We start from the raw sequence: 20,216 nt of genomic DNA on the forward strand, positions 1-20,216 counted from the left end.
ATCTATGCAGCCTACTCAATCACTTTTTATAGCTACTGTTACAGGCCTCCTGGCCATAATACAGCGTTCCTCTCTGATTCCTGATTCCTATCGACCTTGTAGTCATAGCAGAATCATATTCTAATTTTTGGTGATTTTAATATTCATGGAGAAGTCCACAGACCCACTCCAAAAGCTTCGGAGCCATCATCGACTCAGTGGGTTTTGTCCAACATGTCTCTGGACCTACTCACTGCCACAGCCATACTATGGCTTTTTGTCCCATGGAATAAATGTGTAGACTTAATGTTTTTCCTCATAACCTGACTATCGACCACCATTTTATTACGTTTGCAACGCAACAAATAATCTGCTCAGACCCCAACCAAGGAGATGAAAAGTGTGCTATAAATTCCAGACAACACAAAAATTCCTTGATACCCTTCCAGACTCCTTCTGCCTACCCAAGGACGTCAGAGGAACAAAATCAGTTAACACCTAACTGAGAACTCAATTAACCTTGCGCATACCGCTAGATGCAGTTGCACCCTAAAAACGAAAAACATTTGTCATAAGAAATAGCTCCCTGGTATACAGAAAATACCGAGCTCTGAAGCAAGCTTCCAGAATTTGGAACGAAATGGCGCCACACAAACTGGAAGTCTTCCGACTGCTTGAAAAGACAGTACCGTGCAGTATCGAAGAGCCTCACTGCTGCTCGATCATCCTACTTTCCAACTTAATTGAGGAAAATAAGAACAATCCAAAATTTTTATTTTAATACTGTTGCAAAGCTAACTAAAAAGCAGCATTCCCTAAGAGAGGATGGCTTTCACTTCAGCAGTAATAAATTCATGAACTTCTTTGAGGAAAAGATCATGATCATTAGAAAGCAATACGGACTCCTCTTAAATCTGCGTATTCCTCCAGGGCTTAGCTGTCCTGGATCTGCACAGCTCTGCCAGGGCCTGGATCGGGAGAAACACTAACCTTTTAGCCCCAGGGTTCCGCTAGCGGAACGTTTCACAAAAAATAAAAAAATAATGAAAATGACATAATTATAAATATTTAGCTTCAATTAAATCAGAAGTGTTATACACCAAATCAAACGCTATACCTCTTGTTAATCTAGCCAACATGTCCGATTTCGAAAAGCTTCACTGCAAAGCGATTATATCGATCAGCTAAACAACACATTAGGTACAGTTACCAGCAAAGTACATTAGTCACGAAAGTCAGAAATAGCAATAAATTCATCAAAACCTTAGGAAATTTTTCTTCTTTTGGCAATCCTAAAGTCACGACGAAACAATCAAGTGGCGTTTTTGTCGATATAATCCATTTTTATAGCCTAACACGAAACATTTTGTAAACGGCTTGTGTGGAAAATTCAGCGTCCTTCAACTTTGGACGTAACATTCATTGTAAATTACACCTAAAAAACGACTTTATCCATCATGTTCGGTTTCATTACATCCTCTGTTTGTTAGTAAAACAACCAAACATCATGGTTCTTTTCCCGGGACATATTGACCGAAGAGAACTGATTTGAACACACCAAACAACGACCTCATTACCGCCAATCGATATGACTGTCTCTTCGTTGATTGACTGTATTAGGACCAATGACCTCTGATCTTCTTGAAATTCTAGCTGGATAGATAGCCAAGAACTGAGGTAAATGGGAACATGTAATGGTTCGACCGGGAAGAATATCCTTTGTCCTAAACTCGTGCGTATACACACAGCCATTCGCCATTGAAATTTCTACAAGAGGAAACCACGCCGTTAAACGCGCACAAAAGTTTTTTTTAGAGCATTTTCAAGGCATAATAATGGCAAATAATCAGCCAAATCGAAGACGAAGACCAAGTACAACAGACTACACGATATAATTGATGAAATAGACAGATCTAGTGGATAGTGAACATCTAAATGATTCCAGTGAAATTGAATCCGTAGATTCAGAATTCGAGGATATTCTCCACGGGGAAGACGCAGTTTGGATCGGTAAGTAAACGTGTTTGAAATTAATAATATCAAATATTATTCATTTGAGTGTTTGAGATATTGGTATTTTTGCCTTATATAAAAAATAGAGACTAGGACATAATATAAAGTACACAAGTATATGAAATGTAGAAAGTACATATGCTCACATTGTGGGTGTAGTCTGTGTGTCTGTGTCTGTATAATTATTACCAAATTGTTTACATGTATTTCTATATAAAATGGAATGGACAACCTCACCATAGTTACTAATTGTGTATATAATTATATGTGTCTGTGTCTGTGTCTTTCACAGCCCAGCGATTCTGATTGGAGCCAAGGTGCAAATCCCCACTGAAGCTGGTCCATCCACTGCGACCCCTGCTGTTTCCGGCACCACACTACCCCCGCCCGCCATCAAGGGGTGTAAGCCAGCGGCAAAGAGCGGAGGAAAGGGCAGGTGGAACCGTCCAGACGTCCAGCGTGAACCTGCAAGCGGGAGGAGGACCGTTGCACTCTGTTCTGGAGGAGGATGTGGCCCCACCATCTCCACTTTTCCGGCCAAAATGCCAGTAGCCCAATTGACCTGACTTCAAAATATCCGTGAAGATGCTTGCTCTTGTGATGATGGATCACTCGAGAGGTAGTCAGGTGCTCACTATTCACAAGTCTCGTGGATCCAGTTGTTCGACTTTGAAAGTCCTACAGGCCTGACCGCCACGAAATGTCCCATTGCCCCAGGCTGCTGTGAAGGATTACAACGGAGCATGGGAGTGTAAGACCTATCGGATGCGCTGATAGGATCTACAATGCCTCACAAAACAGGAAATGGTACAAACACTTGTTTAATCATTTATTGACATTGCTGTGTGTGAATTCCTTCATCCTCCAGAAGGAAATGGCCAAACATGTGGACACCCAATCTCACAGCTAGCCTTTAGGGCTACTCATCCCAGGAGCTTGCTAACTACAGCAAGAACACTGTAGCACCTTCTGTCCCCTCTACTCTCTGTCCTTCTGCTCCAACCGAGCGACCACATGCTCAAGTTCATCATTGAGGCAGGGATGTGCCTCAGGGAAAAAGGGCTCAGTAGTGGCGGCTTCGTTGTCCCTGTGCGATAAGAAGTCCCTGTCACCTGTGCACCACCTGTGCTGTGACCCCCTGTTTTCACACCAAGAGAGACTGCTATGGATGGGCATCAGGACGCAACATTGTGTAGAGGACTGAGTCTTCACATGATTGAACATTGAAGGTAAAATAGACATGTTCTGGCTTCTACGCTTGTAATTTTTGTTGTTGTTGAAATATCTTTTTTATCTTTTTTTTGAATTTTCAATATTTTAGTTTTGGGGTATGTTAGAGCAATTGTGTTGTATTTGTGATATAGGTATTTGATCATGTACTCATTGTACCAATTCGGCACTTGGTACATTTGGAAAACTTGTGAGGACACCTGGTTGACTTCATGCTCATGGCATGACCACTCATTCCTGAAGGTATCCATCTGAAACTTTGGTCAAATACTTTGCCTACTATGTTCTGATTTGAAATGATCCCCAGTATCATAATGGAATGTTGGCCTTTCTTGTTGATTTTTAAAGATGCAACAACAGTAAAAGAACAAAAAACGTCTTGTTGATTTCCTTGTATTTTTCTCTACCACAGATCATTGTTATATTCTCCTAACATTCAATTCACATTTACACAATACTCAGAATGTTTCCTTTCAATGATACCAGAATAGCATATCTTCCTTCTAGGCCTGAGCTACAAGCAGTTAGATTAGGGTATTTTTCAGGCGGAATTGAGAAAAGGGGGGGGGCGTCCCAAACAGTTAATGTTTTAGTACTATATCTCTGACACATGATGAAAATAATCATGGCCTCTAAACCTTCAAGCTGCATACTGGATCCTATACCAACAAACTACTGAAAGAGCTGCTTCAGTGCTTGGCCCTCCTATGTTGAACATAATAACGGCTCTCTATCCACCGGATGTGTACCAAACTCACTAAAAGTGGCAGTAATAAAGCCTCTCTTGAAAAAGCCAACCTTGACCCGGAAAATATAAAAACTATCGGCCAATATCGAATCTTCCATTCCTCTCAAAAATTGTAGAAAAAGCAGTTCGACAGCAACTCACTGCTTCCTGAAGACAACAATGTATACGAAATGCTTCAGTCTGGTTTTAGCCCCATCATAGCACTGAAACTGCACTTGTGAAGGTGGTAAATTAACTTTTAATGGCGTCAGACCGAGGCTCTGCATCTGTCCTCGTGCTACTAGACCTTTCTGCTGCCTTTGACACCATCGATCACCACATCTTTGGAGAGACTGGAACCCAAATTGGTCTACACAGGACAAGTTCTGGCCTGGTTTAGATCTTATCTGTCGGAAAAGATATCATTTTGTCTCTGTGAATGGTTTGTCCTCTGACAAATCAACTGTACATTTCGGTGTTCCTCAAGGTTCCGTTTTAGGACCACTATTGTTTCACTATATATTTTACCTCTTGGGATGTTATTCGAAACATATGCTAACTTTCACTGCTATGCGGATGAACACAGCTGTACATTTCAATGAAACATGGTGAAGCCCAAAATTGCCTCGCTAGAGGCCTGTGTTTCAGACATAAGGAAGTGATGGCTGAAAACGTTCTACTTTTAAACTCAGACAAAACAGAGATGCTTGTTCTAGGTCCCAAGAAACAAAGAGATCTTCGTTAAATCTGACAATTAATCTTGAGGTTAAAGTCGTCTCAAATAAAACTGTGAAGGACGTCGGCGTTACTTTGACCCTGATCTCTCTTTTGACGAACATATCAAGACTGTTTCAAGGACAGCTTTTTTCCATCTACGTAACATTGCAAAAATCAGAAACTTTCTGTCCAAAAATGATGCAGAAAAATTTATCCATGCATTTGTTACTTCTAGGTTAGACTACTGCAATGCCTACTTTCCGGCTACCCGGATAAGCACTAAAAAAAACTATTAGTGCTAAATAAGGCTGCTAGAATCCACTAGAACCAGGAAATTTGATCATATTACTCCCGGTGCTAGTTCCCTACACTGGCTTCCTGTTAAGCGCAAGGGCTGATGTCAAGGTTTTACTGTTAACCTATAAAGCGTTACATGGGCTTGCTCCTACCTATCTTTCCGAGTTGGTCCTGCCGTAATACCTACACGCACTATGGTCACAAGACGCAGGCCTCCTATTGTCCCTAGATTTCTAAGCAAACAGCTGGAGGCAGGGCTTTTTCCTATAGATCTCCATTTTTATGAGGGTCTGCCTACCCATGTGAGAGACGCAGACTCGCTCTCAACCTTTAAGTCTTTACTGAAGATTATCTTTCAGTAGGTCATATGATTGAGTGTAGTCTGGCCCAGGAGTGTGAAGGTGAACGGAAAGGCTCTGGAGCAACGAACCGCCTTGCTGTCTCTGCCTGGCCGTTTCCCTCTCCTCCATTGGGATTCTCTGCCTCTACCCTATTACAGGGCTGAGTCACTGGCTTACTGGTGCTCTTTCATGCCGTCCCTAGAGGGGGTGCGTCACTGAGTGGGTTGAGTTACTGACTGATCTTCCTGTCTGGTTGCGCCCCACCTTGGTTTGTGCTGTGGTGGAGATCTTTGTGGACTATACTCGCCTTGTCTAGGATTGTAAGTTGGTGGTTGAAGATATCCCTCTATGGGTGCGGGGCTGTGCTTTGGCAAAGTGGGTGGGGTTAAAGCTTCCTGTTTGGCCCTGTCCGGGGTATCATCGGATGACCCCTCCTGTCTCAGCCTCCAGTATTTATGCTGCATTAGTTTATGTTCGGGGGGCTAGGGTCAGTTGGTTATACTGGAGTACTTCTCTGTCTTCCAGTGTCCTGTGTGAATTTAAGTATGCTCTCTAATTCTCTCCTTCTCTCTTCTTCTCTCTCTCTGGGGAGAACCTGGCCTAGGACATACGTCAGGACAACCGGCATGATGACTCCTTCTGCCCCAGTCTACCTGGCCCTTGCTGCTGTTCCAGTTTCAACTGTTCTGCCTGCGGTTATGGAACCCCTACCTGTCCCAGACCTGCTGCTTTCAACTCTTAATGATTGGCTATGAAAAGCCAACTGACATTTATTCCTGATTATTATTTGACCATGCTTGTCACTTATGAACATTTTGAACATCTTGGCCATGTTCTGTTATAATCTCCACCCGGCACAGCCAGAAGAGGACTGGCCACCCCTCATAGCCTGGTTCCTCTCTAGGTTTCTTCCTAGGTTTTGGCCTTTCTAGGGAGTTTTTCCTAGCCACTGTGCTTCTACACCTGCATTGCTTGCTGTTTGGGGTTTTAGGCTGGGTTTCTGTACAGCACTTCGAGATATTAGCTGATGTACGAAGGGCTATATAAAATAAACTTGATTTGATTTTGATTTGATATTGACTGGCTGCATCACTGCTTGGTATGGCAATAGCACAGCCCTCGATTGCATGGAGCTACAGGGGGTTGTGTGGACAGCCCAGTACATCACTGGGGCCAAGCTCCCAGCCATCCATGACCTCTATATCAGGTGGTGTGAAAAGAAGGCCCTGAAAATTGTCAAACCACCCAAGCCATAGACTTTCTCTGCTTCCGCACGGCAAGAGGTACAGGTGCATCAAGGCTGACACCAACAGGCTCTTGAACAGCTTCTATCCCCAAGCAATACGACTGCTAAATAGCTAACAAAATAGCTACACGGACTATCTGAGTTTACCTTGTATCTTTATTGACCTTTCATTTCAATATTTGTCTCTATGCAGACTCACAGTGCCTTATACAACACACACAAACACTCACTCCATCATTTGCTCACTCACACATAATATGCACATACATTTATACTGACTCCACACACCTGCACACCCACTCACATGCAAGCTGTTGCTACTCTGTTTATCTTATATATGTTGCCTAGTCCCCTTACCCCTATAAATATCGACCTCCATCACTCCAATATCATGTAACTATGGTATTGGATCTGACTTTTTAAAATATTTCCTGTATATAGTATGCTTACTTACTTATTTTATTGTGTATTTCATATTCTTATTTCTTGTGTTTTTTCCTAGTATTAAATTGTTATTGATTATTGCATTGTTGGGTTTTGAGTTTGCAAGGAATTTCACTGGACTTGTGCATGTGACAATAAAACTTAAAACTTGTTTTGTCAATAAACTGAAATTAGGCTAAATAATAGAGTTTTTGCAACCAGCAAATGGTGGAGCGATTTCTCCACAGTGCTCCTTTAAATAATATGTAGTTAGATTTTTGTCGACAGACTCACTAGAATATATCGAGAGAATGGGTTCAGAATATTAGGGATTAATGAAAGAAAGCCATCTAAATATACCATAAAACTTCCATTAATCACTGAACACAACAGGCCCTTACTAGAGACATGCGTCTATTTGAGCCAAGTATCTATTTCTTTAATGTACACAGCTTTTGATAATTTGCATAGTTCATTGTTTAATTCCAGCATTCACTTTCAGCATTTTAATCAATTTCTTCATTTCCTGCACTAATGTGACACACTGTGTCACTTTTATTTTGATTCAGACCCCTTGACTTTTTCCACATTTTGTTATGTTACAGCCTTATTCTAAAATGTATGAAATACATTTTTTCCCTCCTCAATCTGCACACAATACCCCATAATAACAAAGCAAAAACAGTTTTAGAAAAGTTTGCAAATAAAAAACAAAAAACAGAAATACCTTATTTACATAGGTAATCAGACCCTTTGCTATGAGATACGAAATTGAACTCAGGTGCATCCTATTTCCATTGATAATCCTTGAGAAGTTTCTACAACTTGATTGGACTCCACCTGTGATAAATTCAATTGATTGGACATTATTTGGAAAGGCTATATAAGGTCCCACAGTTGACAGTGCATGTCAGAGCAAAAACCAAGCCATGAGGTCGAAGGAATTGTCTGTAGAGCTCCGAGACAGGATTGTGTCAAGGCACAGATCTGTGGAAGGGTACCAAAAAATGTATGCAGCATTGAAGGTCCCCAAGAACACAGTGACCTCCATCATTCTTAAATGGAAGAAGTTTGGAACCACCAAGACTCTTCCTAGAGCTGGCCACCCAGCCAAACTGAGCAATCGGGGAAGAAGGGCCTTGGTCAGGGAGGTGACCAAGAACCCGATGGTCACTCTGACAGAGCTCCGGAGTTCCTCTGTGGAGATGTGAGAACCTTCCAGAAGGACAACGATCTCTGCAGCATTCCACCAATCAGGCCTTTATGGTAGAGTGGGCAGACGGAAGCCACTCCTCAGTAAAAGGCACATGACAGCCGGCTTGTAGTTTGCCAAAGGCAACTGAGACTCTCAGAACATGAGAAACAAGATTCTAGATGCTTTTTCCACTTGGAACTGGTAGGGTCGCTAAACTTTATTAATGGTTTCCTCATGCATAAATGTGGTTGAATTATTAGGGAATTAAGTCAAGGTCAGAATACAGAGTATCTGTAGACACACCTCCGCCACACCTCCATTTATTTCATCTCCACTCCAAACTAATAGTGGGTGAATAGCATTCTATACTCATGCTTAAATTCAAGGTCAGAATGTGCATATAGAGAAAAGTACATAAAAAGGGAATTACGTTCCTTTTATGCACACTTAACTCATGTATTACTGTAGAGATATCCTTAATAGAAAAAACAAGCTTAGAGAAATATTAACAGATTCACACGAAATGGCAGAGCAATGAACCCAAACTTTAAACATACAATCCAGTTAGGCAAAACAATTAAGTCAAAGTTTAGCTCACATTTACAGTACGCAAATACAATTTTGCAAAAAAAAGTAGGAACGTTGAAATATTTCATAAGCAGGCCTCACAGTATGATCTGTCCATATCGCATCTTGTCAATCATAAAATATTCTGGCACATTCTGGCCAAAATGTCCTCCATTTCTTTGTCTTGGTGTCTTTATCTGTGGTTTATTTAAAATAGTCATCTTGGCTCATGGATATGAAACATTCCTATATATTCATTTGACATTGTCTTGATGATGACGGCTTCAGAATGTTCTGGAATAAACACTGAGGGTGTGAGGGAGCTGTGTAGATGTGTATTTTTGACATCACTAGTACATTGTGGTAAAGCAAGACATCAGAGGACTGCGAATCTGGCACATTATAGTATATATTAAAAAGAGCTGAGGCCAGATCTACACTGCATAAAGATGCCAAGTGATGGAGACTATCAGTCTGGTCTCTTCTGCTGACTCCCAACGTTTTCGCTTGTACTAAATAACACCCAGTCATCCAGTGACTGATTGATTGTTTATTATTAAAAACATACATTTACACCTGTTTGTCTTTGTCCTGGAGACAATGAGGCAAAGAAATGTCTGTCCCTTTCCCATTCACATCCCTTCTCCTCTCCAAATGACTGTCCGGTCTTAGAAGTCGGATGGTCGGATCATCATGGCTGTCGAACTAAGTGAATAACTCGGTCCCCGAAAGTGATGCCACTTTATGCCGTTTAGCTTGCGGATGTTGTGGCCCACGGTGTAGTAAATGCCATTGAGGTTGGACAGGCCACAAGCGTCAAACCACCAACCTAAAGAACAGAAAGAGTGGTTGGGTTATAGCAGGATGGACTCAGGGAGATATGTCTTTGTGTTAGCAAAATGGTTACAGCAATTAAAGTGAAACCGACACTTGTGAACAGCTTGCCACACAGTCCTTAAGCCTAAATTAAGATTTTTTCCCCCCTTTTCCAACCAAATTCTTTCTCTCTAACCAAATGTGGTGTTTTGACTCATGGTAGTGGTGTGCTAACCTGCTGTGCATACGGTTCTTATTCCATTTCAAAGCAAACATGGATCCTGTTATGAGAACCACACTCACGCCTCAGAGAGATACTGCAAATTCATCTCTGATTAATCTAATATCACTTCACTGCTGTTTGCTTTGGATGGCATGTGTCAAGAGGTTGTATCCATAAGTGGTTTGATTATGGATGACTATAGTTTCAAACATTTTGAAAGGGGTTCCAGCTGTGCTGGAGCAATTAACTTAAACAACTTTCAGAATCAATCAAAGTTCAAGTATTAAAAAGCTATTTATCTTGGAGTTTGTATGACTGAGGCGGGATGTGTTTTACATAGCACTTAAGAGATAGGAGCTGGCATGCTTGTATCTGGTGAAGATCACAGAAATTGCGTTAATGCCTTGTCTTGTTGTCTTTAGCTCTGGGCCTAGAGTCAAGACCCACTGGGCAAAAACTGATTTAATTAACGTTGTTTCCATATCATTAAAACCAAAAAATGTATATGGGATGACGTTGAATCAACGTGGAAAACTGATTGGATTTGCAATAATTCATCAACGTAAGAGAACTTCTGATTTTTTTCACCCAACTTTTAACCTAAATCCAACGACAGGGTGAACTTTTTGGTTGATTTCACATTGAATTGAAATTAGTTGACAACTCAACCCAAAGTAAATTAAAACTAGAAGTTGAAATGACGTCTGTGCCCAGTGGGGAGTCAAGAAGAGAGTAAGCCATTCAGATTGAAACTGCTGTATGGAGTACAATGAGTTTATCAGGGTGTTACACAAAAAGCACAGGAATCTCAGAGTAAAATAAAATGATCTGTGACCCTTTAAATCAGTATTTGACCAATACTATAGTACCACAAACAAACTAATAATTATATACAAACATGTAGACCTGAAAAACATATTTTTAGTATGTAGGGATTTACAGTGGGTCCGAAATGATTGACAGCCTTGGTAAAGATGACGCCTTAATAAAGATGAGCAAGAATTACTGTATAAAATAAATAATTCAAATACTGAGCTACAGTATATTGTACGCTCAATAAAATTGGGAAATATATTATTTTATACTAACTAATACAATTGCTCCGAAAAATAGATTTTGTTTAAGTAAAAAATATATATATACAAAAAATGTAGGGGTTAAAATGAACATCCTTGTTTTAATAACTTTCAATAACTATCCTGGCGAGGATAACGGCACTTAGCCTTTTTCTAAAATGTTTTATGAGATTGGAGGACATATTGGGCCAAAAGAGCTCTGTTTTCATGCCATCTTACAGTAGCACCGGTTCCAATCCAAGTGCCAATGCCGTTTAGCAAACTCCAGCCATTTACATTTGTTGAATAACATGAAAATAAAGCTCTTTGGCCATGCACACAAGTGGTTGGTTTTGGCGTCGAAAGGAGGAATCATATGCAGAAAAGAACCACATACCTACTGTAAAATATGGTGATGGATTTTTGATGTTATGGGGCTATTTTGCTTCCACTGATCCTTGGGCCCTTGTTAAGGTCAACAGCATCATGAACTTTAAAAAACCTGGTTACCTCTGCCAGGAGGCTGAAACTTGGCCGCAAGTGGATCTATCAGCAAGACAATAACCCCAAGCACATATCAAAATCCACAAAGAAATGGTTAATTGACAACAAAATCAACATTTTGCATGTCTCCGGACTTGAATGCCATTGAAAACCTGTGGTTTGAATTGAAGAGGGCAGTCCATAAGCACAGACAAAGAAATATCAAGGATCTGGAATGATTCTGTATGGAGGCATAGTCTAATATCACTCCAAACGTGTTCTCCAATATCATAAAACATTTTATAAAAAGGCTCACTGCCATTAGCTGGTGAGGTATTGAAAATAGGGGTGTTGATAATTTTGTCCACTAAGGTTTTGAGAAGAAAAAAAGAATCCTTGGTAAACAAAATCAATTTTTATGAGCAATTGAATTAGTATAAAATAATATAATTGTAATGTTTTGGAAATACAATATAGCTCAGTATTTCTATTATTTATTATACACTGTCATTTTTGCTAATCTTTATGATGGGTGTCAATACTTTCAGAGCCCACTGTATATGTCACACCAAGGTACTTAACAATTAAAACAACTGATTAACTTTACTTGAGCTTATACTGTGTTTTTCTTGTCATAACACTGCTGCAAGGTCAACATAATACATGTCACAACACGTCATAAAAAACTGATGGCATGTTATGACATGTTGACACCCACGTAATTTGATGAAAACAAAAACATTATATATTTATGTCATGACTTGAAAGGCATTAGCTATGTTATTAATTTACCAGAGTTAGAAGTCATACTGGCAGCATGCCTCAAGTCAGCTAGCTGTAAGAAAAGGGGTTACTGCTTGTATGTCACTTTCACATAATATAATGCCCTAAATTCCCTCATGGAGGAGAAGTTTTAACCCTTACCCCCAGTCAGCATGAGTGCACACTTGCACAGGCAGTTGTCGTTGTCGGCGTCGCGGGTGCTGAAGCTGGTGCCATGCGATACCAGGCTGCTCTGCTCTCCTGCTGTTCCACTGTAGCCCCACAGGAACAGCCTGCAGATGGGAAAGTCAGCTTGACTGGGACTGATGGATTTCTGATGCCAAAATCACATTTTGAATTCATTCCATACAAGAAAATAGCTATGAGATAATATTGTGAGGAAAGTTGAAGCTGTAGACTTTTTTTCAAAGTAATTTTACATGGCTTTCAGATATACAATAAGCACTGTATTATTGTCCTTGTAATGGAAAGGCGATATATGATTAATAACAACATTGATATTTATTCCTATATCATTGGATCCAGGATTATTCATGTGCAATGAGTTTTGTTGTGGTGACAAAGACATAGTAAACTTGAACTGTGTACATATTTGCATAGTTCTTGCCAGAAATCCTGTGACTGTTCCCCATTTCTATACTGGCAGCCTAGCTCTGGCTTATATGCTTTATTTGTTGTGGTCCTTTGAGTCAGATAAAGAAATGACCACATCGACATTGTGACTCAGTGTTACTCGTGGTTCAGGCATTTGTCACCACACACCTCATCACAAACTCCTGACCTTGAACAAAGTGAAGCAGACAAACTTCAAGGCTTTGCTTGACACTTCCCACACACTTCGCCTGTCAGCCAGCCAGATCAAGTCCCTACGATCCGTCTCGTACGACCATAGCCTTAGGAAGTAGTTTGGGAGTGGGAGGTCATGCCATTTTTTTCCGGGGATGCAGGGAAAAAAAATGCCTGCACTGAAGAAGTCTAAATCTGAAGAAGTCTATATTGGTCCGCTAATACAGGACTACTAAAGGCATAGTACACTACTTTTGTAAAAACATTTAAACCAAATGTATTTGAGTGTTTACTTGTGGAATATAAAAACCCTAGCATTGAAAGCCCCACGTTGGGCACTACCTTTGGGGCTCCTGAGTGGCGCAGCAGTCTAAGGCACTGCATCTCAGTGCTTGAGGCATCACCACAGACACCCTGGTTCAATTACAGGCTGTATCACAACCGGCCATGATTGGGAGTCCCATAGGGCGGCGCACAATTGGCCCAGTGTCGTCCGGGTTTTGCCAGTGTAGGCTGTCATTGTAAATAAGAATTTGTCCTTAACTGACTTGCCTAGTTAAATACCAACTGAGCCACATCATCAAAAACCACTTGATGTCTCAATGTACTCAATTACTGTAGTGTGCATAGTTTTTCTTCATGGTGATGGAAAGTCTACGGGTACAAACCTAGATGACCAGCCTATGTACAACACAGTAATGTACATTTACATTAACTGGTTTGTAAGGATGGTAAATTAATACTGCACAAAAGTGGTTGTTTTCCATGTTATTTGATCAAGAAAAATATTTAATTTGATGTGGATGTTTTGTGTCTATGCCCATAACTTTTCACCTTTTGATGTGTTTGAGGACAGGGTGTTGTTATTTCTGTATTCCATTAGAATTACAATTGCAGAGAAAGGGACAGGGCAACAACTTTTACAATTCCAACTATTGAGTCCTGCAAGATACTGTTCTATCGGTCTGCTAATACTAGTAAAGGCCAAGTGCACTACTTATGTGAAAAAATTATATTATCTTTAATTGTTATATATTTTTTGATAAATATTGCTGTGTTCAGCCATGAAAAATATGTTTAGAAAGAGCTACGTTTTCCATATGGACATGGTGAAGTCATAAGGTAGAGTACTGTACCTGTATTGTTGTTTCTCACTGGCCAGTTGGAACTTGTCGTAGTGGGAGTAGGGTGTGTTCCCCTCCCAGTCTCTCAGCTCCACTCTCAGGGCATACTGGGTCTGACTGGTCATCTGAAACGCCAGCTCATTCCCAAGCCAGTGCTCTCCCGCAGGGTCCCCAAAACCCTACAGACAAACATCGGATGATCACACCATTACACAAGGGCATCTTACATCTATATTTTAAGTTCACGTAGTCCATGTTTGATGCTTTGTCAGCTCTTGGCATCTGAACTGGTCTGCCAATGGATGAATAGGTGTCCAAGCTGTCCAATGGATGAATGGGAAAACATTTTACACAGGGACAAGAACATTATTCTCAGCACCTGCACAACAAATCTAACACAGGTAGGTACAGTACAGTAACATCCCTAACGTCAGCTGTGAATTCCAAAGTTGGAGGATGTCAGGAGTACCCACCATTTTGTATTCCATCCATGTTCTCTGGAAGTCCACACTGCCGTTGACCCTGCGCTGGAACAATGTCCAGCCTCCACCACTAGTCTCCATGTCACAAAACACCTGGTGAAACAATAACTAAAATCTAGTCATTGCACTCAGCAACGACAGAGGCACCACTCAAAAAACTTTGATCTATCAGCTGCACTTGGAAAAACTTGACAAGAGAAACTTGACAACTTAAGAGTTGGATTGAAACATGCAGTATACTCAGGATGGATCGCGAGGATGATGACAGTGTTATTTATTCACCTGGGTGGGTTCTGTCATGTTACTGATGTATATGTAGTAGACTCCACTGATGTTGTGTCCTGCTTTATAGGCTTCTGCACAATCACAAAACCTCTGGTCTCTCAGCAATTTCCCTGCACACACACACACACACACACACACACACACACACACACACACACACACACACACACACACACACACACACACACACACATTTTGAAACAAAGCCACAAGTAAGTGTTTTGTTTAAAATCTACAAAGGGTAGACAACCATCTTATGACAATAATTGAAAGCAGTCTCATTTGAGTTGGGAATGTCTTCAGAAACAGATGCTGACATGTCCTACTCAGGCAAGATGTTGATTGGGAAGTTCAAATGGGAGTTATCAAAGTGTGTGGTTCTGAAGCATGTGAAGTGAATCCAAGACTTGACTCAACACGGCCAAAAACATCATGAAGACAGCTCCCAACCACCTCTCTCTCTATCTCCTTCTCTCGCTCTCTGTATCATTAACGACTGGATGTCATTAAGAACGCACAATTTTCCAGAATGTTAGTTTCATCTGAATTTATGAGTGTGCAATGGTCCCCAAACTTGTACACATTGTGGCCCACCCAAAGTCTTTACATTTTCATGTTGACCCATCAAACAAACAAGCCACGTCTTTAGCTCCAACCCAGCCTTAAGCTGTGACTCTAGAGAGGAACTGGCTCGGATCCATCAGTGGATTCTATTTCCCCAGAAGGGACGTAGGTGTTGATGTTTGATAATGTTTGATCTTTTCATTGCCGTGAAAGTGTGCACTAATGGTGGTTTACAGCATGTCTACTGACTGTCCGTCTGTAGACAGTTGTCACAATGACATTATGAACATTCTATCTATCTGCAGTTAGACACTGGAGTGTACTGGATTTGAATTGACACTTCAACAGAGTGCCGGAGTCTGGTTGAGTTATAACACTCGACTCCCGGACCACCGCTGCAATGTGGTTTGAGCCTTGGTTCGGTCGTTGTCTGTGGCCTTCCTTCCCGTCATTCCTGCTTTATTGTCTGTTCCCCTAACTTCATACTGTTCTGTCGAAAAACCAATTAAAACAACAAAAGGTTGTTCGACTCTGATCTCTTCAGCCGAGTGTGGACTTATCAGAAAGCAACTGCATTTGACAAAACCTGAGCTTCTGTATGTGTTCCTACCTGTACCGGTAGACACCATGTTGATGAGCGTGTGAACCGACTCCATGAGCTGCTGATGCTGCCTTTGCAGGGCTGAGTTGTTGGTGCTGGCCACCCTCAGCTGTCTCTCTAGAGCCTCGATGGCTGTCATCTGGGTCCTCACCAATCCTTGTAGCCTATTCTTCTCCTCCCTCATGTCCTCCAGCTCGTCCCGCTGCTGTGACTCCAACACCTGCACCTTGTTCTCCAAATGACTGAGAAGATAGTTGAAAAGTATATTTCGTAGTATTTTGATTATCAAGCCTTCTTTTGTCGCTTGTTCTCTAAATTGCTCAGCAAAAGGGGCCGGGGGATTATTTGGATAGTCCATCTGTAGATGCTCTACAAACTATCAGCAACATGTGAACTGCATGTCTATTGACTTTCAATGATATACTATGTGCTTTGATAAAGCATTCTACCTCCCTACTGTACCTGCCCTACGTTGATTAATCATTAATCTACAGTTTTGGTGTAAACTTGAACCCTTGCTTTACCAGAATAACCACATTTAAGGTGATAATCACAATGATAGAATAACAAATTGTCACGCCCTGACCTTAGAAATCCTTATATATTCTATATGTTTGGTTAGGTCAGGGTGTGACTCGGGTGGGAAAGTCTATGTTTTCTATTTCTTTGTTTTTGGCCGAGTGTGGTTCCCAATCAGAAGCAGTCTATCTGATTGGGGATCATATATAAGTTGTCATTTTCCTTTTGGTTTTTGTGGGATCTTGTTTTCTGGTTAGTGTCTGTGCCTGACAGAACTGTTCACTTTTGTTTTTTTGTCTTTGTTATTTTGTTTTGGTGTCATCAACAAAAAAACGATGTAGGCCTACCACGCTGCGCCTTGGTCCACTCTTCATTCTACACACGAGAGCCGTTACACAAATAAGTATTTGAACAGGCCCCGTAGTCTCTTGACAACCAAGCTAACTAATTAACTTTCACTGCTTCCATCTGTAAGTAACTCCAAAAAAACACTAACCATCGAGTAGATAAACCCATGCTCTAGGGTCGTAGCTGAAAATAGATGTGGACTCTGGTTGACTAAACATTGAAACAAGCTAAATGTATGTAACTTGATGAGAGGATAGCAAAGTGAAGATAGCACTAGATGAACAACACTGCAACTGAATGTTTGGCCAAAGCACACATCTGGTGATTCTAAATTTAGCTCAAAGAGTGGATGAAACAGTGTATGTCAGAGGTTTTATAAAGATGTAACCTGCTTCAACTACATCTTTCACAACTGCTGAGCCTGCCTGTCGTCCTCTACATTTGCCACACTACTCTGGATTACTGACCTCTGCCTGACCTGACCTGTCGTTTGCCTGCCCCTGTTTAAATAATAAACTTTTGTTTCTTCAACACTGTCTGCACCTGGGTCATACCTTAAAATGTGATACAGGCATAATGTAACTAAATGCATAGCTCTGTAAACCTGTTGACATTCATACATAGACATCACATTGACGTTACACATACTGTATATGAAAAGATCTCAAACAGGGGTAAGATCCTAGCAGGGTAATTATGCGTTTGGTTGAAACTGCACACAGATATTATTGTTGTAATCCCTACATGTAACAATTTGTACATTCACTGTAATTACACCGGAACAATGTAAAAACTATCTAAATACCAAAAACCATGTAAATAATAGTTATAGCAACACTAAGTGACTTGGGCATTCAAAACCCTTACATTGGCACAGTGAGATCTGAGTTGAGGCACATAGACTTAAACCCATTGTATCATTATCCTATACCGCATACCATATGAGTGATTTCATAGCTTTACAGTAGTGGATGTCAGAGCCAAACAAAATTTGTGCAAAATTATAAATTCAACATGCTGACCATTGCAAAGCAACATAAATTGTGAAAATTATGATTATTCCTAATGCAAATTTATGAGCAGTGAATTATTTTTATGTTGCTGTGGCCTGCTGCTGTTGATTATGGGCACCAGTTCAGTTGTAATGGTGATCAAGAAGCTGAGAAAGGATCCCCTTATAGTCAATTTCCGTAGGATGTAGTGGCCCATTATATTTGTCTACAGTACCCCATATGGACTGCGGTGTACCCAAAACAGAGTGCAAAACAAGATTCAGCTGTGAGCCCCATGTTCTCATTTAAGACAAATTACATCAGTCTATCTGTTACATCCAGAACTTTTATGGGAAATCTATCACATTTCTCAATGAAAACTGTACCCAACTACCTCATCCCCATATTGTTATTTATTTTTTTGCTCCTTTGCACCCCAGTATCTCTACCTGCACATCATCATCTATACATCTATCACTTCAGTGTTAATGCTAACTTGTAATTATTTCGCCACTATGGCCTATTTATTGCCTTACCACCCTAACCTTACTACATTTACACACACTGTACATAGATTTTTCTCATGTGTATTTGACTGTACGTTTATCCCATGTGTAACTCTGTGTTTTTGTTTTTGTCACACTGCTTTGCTTTATCTTGGCCAGGTCGCAGTTGTAAATGAGAACTTGTTCTCAACTGGCCTACCTGGTTAAATAAAGGTGAAATAAATAAAAAATTAAATAGTTTTGCCAGGGGTTTACTTTTGAGAGTTTTGTTTATATTGTAGTTATTAAGCATTATTTCGAATTTCTCATTACATACATTTTGCTGCAACGTCCACTGTCCAAGATTCCTCAGCACAGGAATAATGTTATGGTTTCAAATATGGTTCTTTGCACTGATATGTCTTTTCAACATACATTATTTTCAGCTCAAAGCTGCAGAAATATGTAACAGCTATTTCAGTTGAGATTGTACCACATGTCTTAATGAGGAAATATCAAACTTATGCAGATATCAAAATGTTATACTCTACCTGTTCTTGTCTTGCAGTTTAGTGATTTTAGAAGTCTGTACCAATAATTCCTTTTCCAGTTTGTTTGTAGATAATGAGTTCTCCAACAACTTGATCTCAATTCTTGATGTCTGGTTCATAACCTACACATAATGACAATAAATGGTAACACTTTACTTAGAGTGGTGATATGTAGCATTCATAAAGCCTCGTCTCACTGCATCGTCAATTATTTCCAAGGTAATGTACAGAACGTCATCCTTTATCACTTCCTTAATGATTACTATGTCACCAAACGTGTTACCAAATAAACAGATTTCACCAACTTGTGAGCAATGTTTAAAAAAATTACATTCCACAGTTTTATTCTGTTGACCAGCGAGACAAAATAGCATTATGAGGCTATGCAGAACTTTTACCTCTGATGGTGTTCTTGAGCCAAAAGGGGTCCTATAATTGGACAGAAATATTTACCAGAAATGACCTTATTGGACAGAGAGCGGTAATCTTCCCTAAACAAATGAGCAAACATTTTGCCTAAAACTAAGGATTGGTGTGGTTTCATGAGATAATAAATTGATTTATATTATACTGAACAAAAATATAAACGCAACATGCAACAATTTCAAAGATTTTACTGCGTTACAGTTCATATGATAAATCAATCAATTGAAATAAATAAATTAGAACCCAATCTATGGATTTCGCATGACTGGAAATACAGATATGCATCTGCTCACAGATACCTTCACAATGGGTCTCAGGATTTCGTAACGGTATTTTTGTGCATTCAAATTGCCATCAATAAAATGCAATTGTGTTCATTGTCCGTAGCTTATGCCTGCCTGCCTGCCTGCCCATACCATAACCCCACCATGTGGCACTCTGTTCACAACGTTGACATCAGCAAACCGCTCTCCCACACAACGCCATAAACAAGATCTGTTGTTGTGAGGCCGGTTGGATGTACTGCAAAATTCTCTAAAACAACGTTTGGTAGAGAAATTAATATTAAATTATCTGGCAATAGCTCTGGTGGAAATTCCTGCAGTCAGCATGCCAATCTGTGGCAACGTGTTGTGTGACAAAATCGCACATCTTAGAGTAGCCTTTTATTGTCCCCAGCACAAGGTGCACCTGTGTAATGATCATGCAGTTTAATCAGCTTCTTGATATGCCCCACCTGTCAAGTGGATGGATTATCTTGGCAAAGGAGAAATGCTTACTAACAGGGATGTAAACAAATTTGTGCACAACATTTTAGAGAAATAAACTTTGTGTGTATCAAACATTTCTGGGATCTTTTATTTCAGCTCATGAAATATGGGACCAACACTTTACATGTTGTGTTTATATTTTTGTGTAGTGTATATCATTTGAACCAAACAGCAGACATTCAAGCCTA

At 40.3% G+C, this 20,216-nt stretch overlaps 1 protein-coding gene across 1 annotated transcript in view; it reads right to left on the reverse strand.

Moving 5' to 3' along the window:
• Positions 1 to 6,688: 6,688 nt before the first annotated feature.
• angpt4 (angiopoietin 4) overlaps positions 6,689 to 20,216 on the reverse strand; it is a 49,048-nt gene continuing 35,520 nt past the window's right edge. Inside the window, exons 3-9 of the mRNA XM_023983679.2 lie at positions 18,833 to 18,954; positions 15,947 to 16,179; positions 14,770 to 14,882; positions 14,479 to 14,580; positions 14,018 to 14,184; positions 12,237 to 12,367; positions 6,689 to 9,564 (exon numbers count right to left, since the gene is read on the reverse strand). Of these exons, the coding sequence (XP_023839447.1) occupies positions 9,404 to 9,564; positions 12,237 to 12,367; positions 14,018 to 14,184; positions 14,479 to 14,580; positions 14,770 to 14,882; positions 15,947 to 16,179; positions 18,833 to 18,954 (1,029 nt within the window). The 3' untranslated portion in view covers positions 6,689 to 9,403. The remainder of the gene's footprint in view (positions 9,565 to 12,236; positions 12,368 to 14,017; positions 14,185 to 14,478; positions 14,581 to 14,769; positions 14,883 to 15,946; positions 16,180 to 18,832; positions 18,955 to 20,216) is intronic.

This window comes from Salvelinus sp. IW2-2015, linkage group LG1 (genome assembly GCF_002910315.2).
Source record: "Salvelinus sp. IW2-2015 linkage group LG1, ASM291031v2, whole genome shotgun sequence".
NCBI classification, from domain to species: domain Eukaryota; kingdom Metazoa; phylum Chordata; class Actinopteri; order Salmoniformes; family Salmonidae; genus Salvelinus; species Salvelinus sp. IW2-2015.